The sequence below is a fragment of the Phaenicophaeus curvirostris genome, chromosome 18 (assembly GCF_032191515.1).
Source record: "Phaenicophaeus curvirostris isolate KB17595 chromosome 18, BPBGC_Pcur_1.0, whole genome shotgun sequence".
Lineage (NCBI taxonomy): Eukaryota > Metazoa > Chordata > Aves > Cuculiformes > Cuculidae > Phaenicophaeus > Phaenicophaeus curvirostris.
In genome coordinates, this window is record NC_091409.1 from 15,807,733 (window position 1) to 15,820,266 (window position 12,534).

The 12,534-nt window shown below is 56.4% G+C and overlaps 1 protein-coding gene across 1 annotated transcript; it reads right to left on the minus strand.

Moving 5' to 3' along the window:
- Positions 1-1,876: 1,876 nt before the first annotated feature.
- On the minus strand, positions 1,877-5,406 carry LOC138728566 (anti-sigma-I factor RsgI2-like). The gene is made up of 4 exons (XM_069872035.1): positions 5,199-5,406; positions 4,748-4,849; positions 3,438-3,545; positions 1,877-2,241 (listed from the first exon to the last, which is right to left on the minus strand). Exons 1-4 carry the CDS (start codon positions 5,200-5,202, stop codon positions 2,033-2,035), a joined length of 423 nt encoding a protein of 140 aa, XP_069728136.1. The 5' UTR covers positions 5,203-5,406; the 3' UTR covers positions 1,877-2,032.
- Between the last annotated feature and the right edge of the window lie 7,128 nt (positions 5,407-12,534).

Sequence of the window (12,534 nt, forward strand, 5' to 3'; positions counted from 1 at the left end):
GAGCCTTCCTAAGCCTGTCTGAAGGACCCCAGACCATTCTAGAGCGCCTCTAGACCCTTCTTAAGGCCTCCAGTCCCTTCTAGAGCCAATCATGTTGCTTCTAAAAGACCCCAGACCCTTCTAGAGCCTCCCAGGGACCCTCTAAAGGCCCCCAGAATATTTTCTACAGCCCCCCCCCAGGGCCCTTCTAAATGAACCCAGACCCTTCTAGAGCCACCCAGAGCCCTTCTAAAGGCACCCAGACCCTTCTAGAGCTCCTCCAGGGCCCTTCTAAATGCCCCCAGACCCTTCTAGAGTGCCTCTTAACCCTTCTTAATGCCTCCAGATGATTCTACAGCCCCTCATGTCCCTTCTAAAAGCCCCCAGACCTTTCTAGAGCCTCCTAGGGACACTCTAAAGGCCCCCAGACCCTTCTAGAGCCCCACAGAGCCCTTCTAAAGGCCCCCACACCATTCCAGAGCCCCTCAGAGCCCTTCTAAAGGCCCCATGACCGTTCTAGATCCCCCCTGTGCCCTTCAAAAGGCCCTCAGAATCTTCTAGAGGCCCCCAGGACCTATCTAAAGGACCCCAGACCCTTCTAGAGCCCCTCTGGACCCATCTAAAGGCCCCCCCCATCCTTCCAGAGCCCCTCACGTCCATTCTAAAAGCACCTAGACCCTTCTAGACCCCCCAGAGCTGTTCTAAAGGCCCCCAGACACTTCTAGATCCCCCCAGAGCCCTTCTTAAGGACCCCAGACCCTTCTAGAGCCCCCCAGGGCCCTTCTAAATGACCGCAGACCCTTCTACAGCAATCCAAAGCCCTTCTAAAGGACCCCAGACCATTCTAGAGACCCCCAGGGCCCTTGTAAAGCCTGCCAGATCCTTCTAGAGCCGCTCAGTGCCTTTCTAAAGGCCCCCAAACCATTCTAGAGCCCCCCAGAGCCCTTCTTAAAGCCCCCAGACCCTTCTAGAGCACTCCAGAGCCCTTCTAAAGGATCCCAGACCATTCTAGAGCCCACACAGGCCCTTCTAAAGCTTCCCAGATCCTTCTAGAGCTCTTCAATGCCGTTCTAAAGCCCCCCAAACCATTCTAGGGCCCAATAATTCCCATCTAAAGGCCCCCAGACCCTTCTAGAGCCCCTCTGGACCCTTCTAAAAACATCCAGACCCTTCAAGAGCCTCCCAGGCCCCTTCTAAAGGACCCCAGACCCTTCTAGAGCCACTCAGGGCCCTTATAAAGGCCCCTAGACCCTTCTAAAGCCTCCCAGGGCCTCTCTTTATTTTCCTCTTCTGACAGTTAACCTATGCCTTAATTTCTAAAACTGGTGATAAGCTTACATGGAAATATTCTACATAAACCTGTATTTCAGAGTCTTGTTCCAGCAGAGAGTTTTAGAGTGCGACAACAAATGTGGAAAGCTTCCCTGAACAATTTGTCATTCTGATACTTTTGAATAAATTGAAGTTGACTGACTTTTATTGTGGATCAAGAGGCTTGCTTATATCAAGTTTTATTATAGATTTTGTTTTCTGATGGAGGCTCACTGTTTGAGTTTGTGTTAGAGTGCAGGGGACAGCAGGGACAGGAACATGGAAAGGGACAGAGACAGGGACAGGGGTGCTGCAGGTGAGGAACACAGATCTCCTCTCAGGGAGCCCTTTTTACGGTCCAAGCCACATCTTGTGTGTCCAAACCCTCCCTTCTCTGCTCCAAATCGCTTTTTACGGCTCAGACTTTCAGTTTTAGGGTCCAAAGCTTTGATTCTAGGGTTGAAAGACTCCTTTCTAGGGTCCAACCTCTCGTCTTTCGTGTCAGCGGCTCCCCTGCCCGGTTCCCTGCCTGCTGACACTGCGGGCACCCACGTCCCTGCATACCCCAAGAAGGAGCTCAGCCCAGAACTGGGGAGTTCCTGGGTCTGCTGCCACTCTGACTCGGACACTGGCACTGCTGCTCTGTATTTCTTGCTCTGCGGGTGGTTAGCAATACCTGCTACCCCTGAAGCCATCCATCAGGAATCTCTCTCCACACCCCAGCCTGTCCTGGCCAGGAGGATCAGGGCACTAGGATGGGGGCAGGGGGCTGAAAGGGCGCTGGGCTGGTTCCGTGGGGCTCCAGGACAGGCAGGCTGGTTTTCCAGGCATGGAGGTGGCTGCTGGCGCTGGCTCTGGCTCTAGTGGGTGCTGGGATGCACAGGACGGCTGGCCGGGAGCAAGGGGCAGCTGCTGGGGTCGGCATGGATTCACGAGGCTCTGGAGCGGTTCCTGTGCAGAGAAGAGGTCGCTGAGGCCCGGCTGCAGTGCTGAGCCAGCGCGAGGGCACTGGGCCGCGCTGGGAACACCGTGGGATGTGGGTATCAAGGTGCACATGGGAGCTGAGGGGATGGGGAGCTCTGTGCAGAAAACGGGGCGCCCTGCCCCCCTAGGCTGGGGCTCTGCTCACCTGCCCATGGCTCATCTCCTCTCAGCCCTCACCACCCGGACAGAGATGTCAGCAGAGCCTGCCCAGTAACTGACTGGGCACTGCAGAACCCCTGGCCTCTGAACGCCTCTTGGTCAGGAAACCCCGTCTGATACACAAGTTTGGCAAATCTCCGTCCCAGCAACTCACCGTCTCCTCTTCCTCCACAGGCGGCACACGCAGCAAAACACCATCCCCAGCAGCATGCAGCCCAGGACTGCTGCAATGCCTTCTGAGCAGTAGCTCCAGAAACCTTTCAGCGCCACAGTCTTCGAGTTTTTGTCACCATCCTCACCTGGAGGAACAATTCTGGAGTCAGTATGTCCTGCTCGCTGCTGGCGATGGTGCAGGAGGTCTGGCATTGCCAGGAAATGTTCTTTCTCACTTTGTCGGCATCTCTGACACACTGAACATCCCGGGGCTGCAAGATTTCCTTGGTTTCAGCAGTAACAAAGGAAATAGCCAAAGCCTTGGCAAATCGCAGCACTCTGGAGCCTCTCTTTCTCCCCCAGCTTTGGGATGGCCATAATCCCATTTTCCCTCTAAGCTGTCTCCAGTCTGTCTGTTCATCCCTTTGGATCCCAGCTCACAGCAGGGATTCTCCTCTGTTGTGCCTCGGGTGACTCCCCGCAAGCTCCGGGATGCAGGTTTGGCAGGAGATGCATTCCATTAAGAGCCACATTTCCCATCACCTACTCAACACGCTTTGGATGGGCCTCCGTCCCCAAACAGCAAAGTTCTGACATCCTGGAAGCTGGGGGTGGTGGGTGGTGAGCACGTCCTGCAGCCGCAGGGGGTTACGAGTGAGCATCGCTCTGGTGAACTGGTGGCAATGACTCTGCACCCCAGAGCTGACGCTCCTTCCCAGAGAGCCACTCCAGGCTTCTTTGAGAACAGCTGCTCCGTGCTAACGGTGTGAGGCAGCGGCACCAGGGGAAGAGCCTGTGGACCCACAGGGATGCTGACAGATGGCGCTGGGTGACCGAGGGACAGCAATTACCTGGTGCGCCTGTTGACTGGATTGGCCCTGTTTCTTCATCAGAGATCGGTGCTGCCCGAACGCCTCCTTCCCAAAGCGCCTCCTCGTCCACAGTCCCACCGTCCGTACCTTCAGAAAGACAGAGGGTCGGTTTAATTGGTAGTAACCATTCTTCATCAGGAATGCAATAACTTCAGGAGGCCAAAGACAGCAATAAGGCTTGGAAACAAAGCTTGGGCTTTTGGGGCTGCACCTCATCACCAGTCCAAACAAGGTGTCATTCACGGAGGAAAATTCAAGTGCTTGGCACTTGCCAGCGTTCCCGTAGGCAGCAATACCTGAGCTGACAGGAGACTAGGAGATTGCATGGGACCTTCTTATCACACTTAGTGCATCTTTGGTAAACCTTAAGGTGATGGTATACGCCTTCCTTCAGAGGGGACAGGGAGATGCTGCAGCCACTTCATAGACTCATAGAATCATAGAACCATAGAACCATAGAATAGTTTGGGTTGGAAGGCACCTTGAAGATCATCTAGTCCCAACACCCCTATGATGGGCAGGGACACCTCCCACTAGATCAGGCTACCTAGTTCAGCTGGGAGAGAGCCCTGTGGAGAAGCACATCCCATCCTGCCACCTCCGTCCCACAGGAAGGGTCACAGACACACACAGTGAACTGAACCCCAAGCTCTGGTCACCATGTCTTGGGCACTTTCACCAGTGGAAGCAAAGAGCCCACAGACCCTCAAAGCCAAAGGGAAACCACAGCCAAGTTATCTAAAACATAGCCGGGAACAGAGAGTGAAGCCGCCAGAGACTGAATCCACAGCCCTCTGTGTTTGCTGCTTCTGAGTGAGCTGTGTGGCCTCAAGCTGGATGTCCAGCTTCTATCTGTCCCTGTCCCCAGGGTGTCACCCAGAGTCCTCAGACACCAAGGAGAACAACAGGGGTGGACCAGGCCAGCACGCGCCTGCAGCCCTGGCAAAGTCTGCCAGTGTCGCTGACCCCAAGCTGCCTGCGTGTCCTCTCTGCCACCCTGGGCACTCTCAGCGTGGCCTGAGCACCCACAGCTCCTGCCGGCTGGATGCCAGTGTCTACCCAGAACAGCTTTGGCCAGGGGCAGCAGCTGTGCTGGGCTCAGCTAGGACCAAAACTGCAGCAGAGACTCTGGACCATCCCTGCGGCCCAGCAGCGCCTGCAGGTGTGACAGTGCACGCTGGCGCAGCGAGGCTCCGGTCAGTCACTTCCTGCTGCCGCAGGGTCTGCCTTGTCCGTAAGAGTCTGTAAAGCCTTCCCAAGTGCTCTGGCTAAGGGGGCAATATACCCACCAGGTTCTGCTTTCTCCAGCTCTTCCAGGATTTCCTTCAGGAGGTCTGATGGAAGCTGGGAAGACTTCCTTGCTTTGGTGTTATCCTTTGCTCTTTCAAACCCTTAACAGAAAGTATCCAGTTAAATTTCTCACTAACAAAATCTTGACAATGAGCACTTGGTCTGCACATTCAGCCCAGAACGCCAACCGCTCCTGGGACGCCAGGTGGGCTCCAGTGCGGGATCAGGCTGAGAAGTTGGAGCTGGAGCCACACCTGCACCCAAACACCCATGGTGTTTCCATCAAACACGGTGATCACCCTGTCACAGCTCAACAGCAGGACATGAGGGGATCGTGCAATGGGGTGGCACACGCGATGCAGGTCTGTGTTCTCACATCTGCAAGAGCAGCCTTGCTCCCGTGCGGGCTTTGAGCTGGCAGCTCCCGAAGGAGGTCCAAAGCTGACGTACCCATGCGATCTTCCTGCAGCTCAGCTCCGGGACCCAGCTGGGAAGCTGGAGATCCGTTGCCTCCAGCCACGTCTATAAACAAACAGAAGAGAGCAGCTCCATGAAATATCTCAATCTACTTCCAATCAGAATGGCGGTGAATGCAGTTCAAGCCTTCGTCCCTCCCTTCCCCTCTGGGGCATCGCACAGACGGTTCCTGGCTGCCTGGACCGTGCTGATCCAACATAAACCAGGCGGGGAGCTGTCAGGAGAAAGGACCACCCGGAACTCACACCAGCTCTAACTTCAGCCCCAGCCAGCTCTGCAGCCGGCAAGGGAAGCAGTGAAGGGTGGGAGAGGCCGGCAAAGAGCTTCCCAGGGCACAGCACAGCCGACCCCTTCCCCTCTGCTCCTCCGCACGTCAGAGTGCTGGCCAAGAACGTAGGATGGGAAATGTGCTGAGAGCAGAGCACAAACCCCTCGGTGCCCGCTCAGTGCAGCGACCCCGACACCTTTGGGGGCCCCCCCGATGCTCCCAGGTCGGGCTGAGCAGCCGGGCGGCTTTTGCCTCTGCCACAGCTGGAATCCCACAGGTTTCCATGAGGTGCTGTCCTCAGTTTCGTTCCCCAGGACATGCAGTGGAGCTGCCAAGGCTCACCCAGCCCAGCCGGCTCTGCTGCTCTCCCAGCCCTGCTGCCCCTTGAGCAGCGCTAGGCACGGCGCCTGCTGCCCAGGGCTGGGTGCCAGCCCCTGCCCACCCACCTGATGGTCGTGCTCGCCACGGGGCAGCCTGGACAACCCGCGTTTCCAGGGACACCAGGAGGAGGAGGATAAGGAGGCGAGCTGGGGCCATGGCCCCCCGTGCCTGCACCATGCTGCCAACACTGCTGCTGGCACTGCCGGAGCGGTGCCCGTGACACGGCACAGCCCTGCCCATCCCAGTGTGGCACCGTGGGGTCTGTGACCTCACAGCCCTGCCCATCCCAGTGTGGCACCGTGGGGTCTGTGACCTCACAGCCCTGCCCCAGCTGCTGCCACATCCCTCCCCAAGCACCCATCGTAGCACACCCTGCCCCGGACCTCCCAAGCTTGGGACTTGCCTCTTCCCTGCGTATTTGGTGACATAAACGGGAGGTCAAGTGTGGAGTTTGGGGAGAGATGCTCACATCCATACCCTTCAAGAGCCTCCCAGAGCCCTTCTAAAGGCACCCAGACCCTTCTAGAGGCCCCCAGAGGTCTTCTAAAGGCCCCCAGACTCTTCTAGAGCCCACCAGGGCCCTTCTAAAGGCCTCCCAATCTTTCCAGAGCCCCTCACGTCCCTTCTAAATGCCCCTAGACCCTTCTAGAGCCCCCCAGAGCTGTTCTAAAGGCCCCCAGACCCTTCTAAAGCCCTTCATGTCCCTTCTAAAAGCCCCCAGACCCTTCTAGAGCCACAAAGGGCTTTTCTAAAGGCCCCCAAGACTCTTCTAGAGCCCCCCAGGGCCCTTCTAAAGGCCCTCAGAGCCTTCCAGAGCCTCCCAGGGCCATTCTAAAGGCTGCCAGACCCTTCTAGAGCCCCCCCTGAGCCCTTCTAAAGACCCCCAGACCATTCTAGAGCCCCCAAGGCCCCTTCTAAACACACCCAGACCCTTCCAGAGCCCCTGACTTCCAGAGCCGTTTCTTTGACGGGCCCCCAGACCGTTCTAGAGCCTCTCAGGGCTCTTCTAAAGGCCCCCACACCCTTCTAGAGCCCCTGACGTTTCTTTGACGGGCCCCCAGACCGTTCTAGAGCCACTCATGCCCCTTCGAAGAGACCCCAGACCCTTCTAGAGCCTCTCAAGGCCCTTCTAATGGGCCCCAGACCCTTCTAGAGCACCCACAGGCCGTTCTAAAGGCCTCCAGACCCATCTAGAGCCCCCACAGGCCCTTCTAAATGACCCCAGACCCTTCCAGAGTCCCCAAAGGCCCTTATAAATGATCACAGACCTTTCTCGGGCCCCCAAGGCCCTTCTAAATGCCCCCAGACCCTTCTAGAGCCCCCCAGGGCCCTGCTAAATTCCCCCAGACCCTTCTAGAGCCACCCAGGGCACTTCTAAAGGCCCCCAGACCCATCTACAGCTCCTCAGGGCCTTTCTAAAGGCCACCAGACGCTTCCAGAGCCCCTCAACACACTTCTGAAGGCCCCCAGACCCTTCTAGAGCCACTCATGACTCTTCTAAAGACCCTAGACCATTCTAGAGCCACTCAGCGCACTTCTAAATGCACCCGGACCCTTCCAGAACCTCCCAGGGCCCTTCTAAAGGCACCCAGACCCTTCTAGAGCCCCCCAGGGCCCATCTATATACCCCCAGACCCTTCTAGAGCCCCACAGGGCCTATCTAAAGGCCCCCAGACCCTTCTAGAGCCAATCTGGACCCTTTTAAAGCTCCCAGACCCTTCTAGAGCCCCCCAGGGCCATTCTAAAGGCCTCCAGACTATTCTAGAGCCTTCCTAAGCCTGTCTGAAGGACCCCAGACCATTCTAGAGCGCCTCTAGACCCTTCTTAAGGCCTCCAGTCCCTTCTAGAGCCAATCATGTTGCTTCTAAAAGACCCCAGACCCTTCTAGAGCCTCCCAGGGACCCTCTAAAAGCCCCCAGAATATTTTCTACAGCCCCCCCCCAGGGCCCTTCTAAATGAACCCAGACCCTTCTAGAGCCACCCAGAGCCCTTCTAAAGGCGCCCAGACCCTTTGAGAGCCCCCCCAGGGCCCTTCTAGAGGCACCCAGACCCTTCTAGAGCTCCTCCAGGGCCCTTCTAAATGCCCCCAGACCCTTCTAGAGTGCCTCTTAACCCTTCTTAATGCCTCCAGATGATTCTACAGCCCCTCATGTCCCTTCTAAAAGCCCCCAGACCTTTCTAGAGCCTCCTAGGGACACTCTAAAGGCCCCCAGACCCTTCTAGAGCCCCACAGAGCCCTTCTAAAGGCCCCCACACCATTCCAGAGCCCCTCAGAGCCCTTCTAAAGGCCCCATGACCGTTCTAGATCCCCCCTGTGCCCTTCAAAAGGCCCTCAGAATCTTCTAGAGGCCCCCAGGACCTATCTAAAGGACCCCAGACCCTTCTAGAGCCCCTCTGGACCCATCTAAAGGCCCCCCCATCCTTCCAGAGCCCCTCACGTCCATTCTAAAAGCACCTAGACCCTTCTAGACCCCCCAGAGCTGTTCTAAAGGCCCCCAGACACTTCTAGATCCCCCCAGAGCCCTTCTTAAGGACCCCAGACCCTTCTAGAGCCCCCCAGGGCCCTTCTAAATGACCGCAGACCCTTCTACAGCAATCCAAAGCCCTTCTAAAGGACCCCAGACCATTCTAGAGACCCCCAGGGCCCTTGTAAAGCCTGCCAGATCCTTCTAGAGCCGCTCAGTGCCTTTCTAAAGGCCCCCAAACCATTCTAGAGCCCCCCAGAGCCCTTCTAAAAGCCTCCAGACCCTTCTAGAGCCACTTATGTCCCTTCTTAAAGCCCCCAGACCCTTCTAGAGCACTCCAGAGCCCTTCTAAAGGATCCCAGACCATTCTAGAGCCCACACAGGCCCTTCTAAAGCTTCCCAGATCCTTCTAGAGCTCTTCAATGCCGTTCTAAAGCCCCCCAAACCATTCTAGGGCCCAATAATTCCCATCTAAAGGCCCCCAGACCCTTCTAGAGCCCCTCTGGACCCTTCTAAAAACATCCAGACCCTTCAAGAGCCTCCCAGGCCCCTTCTAAAGGACCCCAGACCCTTCTAGAGCCACTCAGGGCCCTTATAAAGGCCCCTAGACCCTTGTAAAGCCTCCCAGGGCCTCTCTTTATTTTCCTCTTCTGACAGTTAACCTATGCCTTAATTTCTAAAACTGGTGATAAGCTTACATGGAAATATTCTACATAAACCTGTATTTCAGAGTCTTGTTCCAGCAGAGAGTTTTAGAGTGCGACAACAAATGTGGAAAGCTTCCCTGAACAATTTGTCATTCTGATACTTTTGAATAAATTGAAGTTGACTGACTTTTATTGTGGATCAAGAGGCTTGCTTATATCAAGTTTTATTATAGATTTTGTTTTCTGATGGAGGCTCACTGTTTGAGTTTGTGTTAGAGTGCAGGGGACAGCAGGGACAGGAACATGGAAAGGGACAGAGACAGGGACAGGGGTGCTGCAGGTGAGGAACACAGATCTCCTCTCAGGGAGCCCTTTTTACGGTCCAAGCCACATCTTGTGTGTCCAAACCCTCCCTTCTCTGCTCCAAATCGCTTTTTACGGCTCAGAGTTTCAGTTTTAGGGTCCAAAGCTTTGATTCTAGGGTTGAAAGACTCCTTTCTAGGGTCCAACCTCTCGTCTTTCATGTCAGCGGCTCCCCTGCCTGGTTCCCTGCCTGCTGACACTGTGGGCACCCACGTCCCTGCATACCCCAAGAAGGAGCTCAGCCCAGAACTGGGGAGTTCCTGGGTCTGCTGCCACTCTGACTCGGACACTGGCACTGCTGCTCTGTATTTCTTGCTCTGCGGGTGGTTAGCAATACCTGCTACCCCTGAAGCCATCCATCAGGAATCTCTCTCCACACCCCAGCCTGTCCTGGCCAGGAGGATCAGGGCACTGGGATGGGGGCAGGGGGCTGAAAGGGCGCTGGGCTGGTTCTGTGGGGCTCCAGGACAGGCAGGCTGGTTTTCCAGGCATGGAGGTGGCTGCTGGCGCTGGCTCTGGCTCTAGTGGGTGCTGGGATGCACAGGACGGCTGGCCGGGAGCAAGGGGCAGCTGCTGGGGTCGGCATGGATTCACGAGGCTCTGGAGCGGTTCCTGTGCAGAGAAGAAGTCGCTGAGGCCCGGCTGCAGTGCTGAGCCAGTGCGAGGGCACTGGGCCGCGCTGGGAACACCGTGGGATGTGGGTATCAAGGTGCACATGGGAGCTGAGGGGATGGGGAGCTCTGTGCAGAAAACAGGGCGCCCTGCCCCCCTAGGCTGGGGCTCTGCTCACCTGCCCATGGCTCATCTCCTCTCAGCCCTCACCACCCGGACAGAGATGTCAGCAGAGCCTGCCCAGTAACTGACTGGGCACTGCAGAACCCCTGGCCTCTGAACGCCTCTTGGTCAGGAAACCCCGTCTGATACACAAGTTTGGCAAATCTCCGTCCCAGCAACTCACCGTCTCCTCTTCCTCCACAGGCGGCACACGCAGCAAAACACCATCCCCAGCAGCATGCAGCCCAGGACTGCTGCAATGCCTTCTGAGCAGTAGCTCCAGAAACCTTTCAGAGCCACAGTCTTCGAGTTTTTGTCACCATCCTCACCTGGAGGAACAATTCTGGAGTCAGTATGTCCTGCTCGCTGCTGGCGATGGTGCAGGAGGTCTGGCATTGCCAGGAAACGTTCTTTCTCACTTTGTCGGCATCTCTGACACACTGAACATCCCGGGGCTGCAAGATTTCCTTGGTTTCAGCAGTAACAAAGGAAATAGCCAAAGCCTTGGCAAATCGGAGCACTCTGGAGCCTCTCTTTCTCCCCCAGCTTTGGGATGGCCATAATCCCATTTTCCCTCTAAGCTGTCTCCAGTCTGTCTGTTCATCCCTTTGGATCCCAGCTCACAGCAGGGATTCTCCTCTGTTGTGCCTCGGGTGACTCCCCGCAAGCTCCGGGATGCAGGTTTGGCAGGAGATGCATTCCATTAAGAGCCACATTTCCCATCACCTACTCAACATGCTTTGGATGGGCCTCCGTCCCCAAACAGCAAAGTTCTGACATCCTGGAAGCTGGGGGTGGTGGGTGGTGAGCACGTCCTGCAGCCGCAGGGGGTTACGAGTGAGCATCGCTCTGGTGAACTGGTGGCAATGACTCTGCACCCCAGAGCTGACGCTCCTTCCCAGAGAGCCACTCCAGGCTTCTTTGAGAACAGCTGCTCCGTGCTAACGGTGTGAGGCAGCGGCACCAGGGGAAGAGCCTGTGGACCCACAGGGATGCTGACAGATGGCGCTGGGTGACCGAGGGACAGCAACTACCTGGTGCGCCTGTTGACTGGATTGGCCCTGTTTCTTCATCAGAGATCGGTGCTGCCCGAACGCCTCCTTCCCAAAGCGCCTCCTCGTCCACAGTCCCACCGTCCGTACCTTCAGAAAGACAGAGGGTCGGTTTAATTGGTAGTAACCATTCTTCATCAGGAATGCAATAACTTCAGGAGGCCAAAGACAGCAATAAGGCTTGGAAACAAAGCTTGGGCTTTTGGGGCTGCACCTCATCACCAGTCCAAACAAGGTGTCATTCACGGAGGAAAATTCAAGTGCTTGGCACTTCCCAGCGTTCCCGTAGGCAGCAATACCTGAGCTGACAGGAGACTAGGAGATTGCATGGGACCTTCTTATCACACTTAGTGCATCTTTGGTAAACCTTAAGATGATGCCTTCCTTCAGAGGGGACAGGGAGATGCTGCAGCCACTTCATAGACTCATAGAATCATAGAACCATAGAACCATAGAATAGTTTGGGTTGGAAGGCACCTTGAAGATCATCTAGTCCCAACACCCCTATGATGGGCAGGGACACCTCCCACTAGATCAGGCTACCTAGTTCAGCTGGGAGAGAGCCCTGTGGAGAAGCACATCCCATCCTGCCACCTCCGTCCCACAGGAAGGGTCACAGACACACACAGTGAACTGAACCCCAAGCTCTGGTCACCATGTCTTGGGCACTTTCACCAGTGGAAGCAAAGAGCCCACAGACCCTCAAAGCCAAAGGGAAACCACAGCCAAGTTATCTAAAACATAGCCGGGAACAGAGAGTGAAGCCGCCAGAGACTGAATCCACAGCCCTCTGTGTTTGCTGCTTCTGAGTGAGCTGTGTGGCCTCAAGCTGGATGTCCAGCTTCTATCTGTCCCTGTCCCCAGGGTGTCACCCAGAGTCCTCAGACACCAAGGAGAACAACAGGGGTGGACCAGGCCAGCACGCGCCTGCAGCCCTGGCAAAGTCTGCCAGTGTCGCTGACCCCAAGCTGCCTGCGTGTCCTCTCTGCCACCCTGGGCACTCTCAGCGTGGCCTGAGCACCCACAGCTCCTGCCGGCTGGATGCCAGTGTCTACCCAGAACAGCTTTGGCCAGGGGCAGCAGCTGTGCTGGGCTCAGCTAGGACCAAAACTGCAGCAGAGACTCTGGACCATCCCTGCGGCCCAGCAGCGCCTGCAGGTGTGACAGTGCACGCTGGCGCAGCGAGGCTCCGGTCAGTCACTTCCTGCTGCCGCAGGGTCTGCCTTGTCCGTAAGAGTCTGTAAAGCCTTCCCAAGTGCTCTGGCTAAGGGGGCAATATACCCACCAGGTTCTGCTTTCTCCAGCTCTTCCAGGATTTCCTTCAGGAGGTCTGATGGAAGCTGGGAAGACTTCCTTGCT

Coding starts and splice junctions, on each gene's coding strand:
- LOC138728566 (XM_069872035.1), bottom strand. Junction 3,546..4,747: donor GCTGGAGAAAGCAGAACCTG/GTGGGTATATTG, acceptor GTCTTTCTGAAG/GTACGGACGGTGGGACTGTG. Junction 2,242..3,437: donor CCAGTCAACAGGCGCACCAG/GTAATTGCTGTC, acceptor TTCTCTGCACAG/GAACCGCTCCAGAGCCTCGT.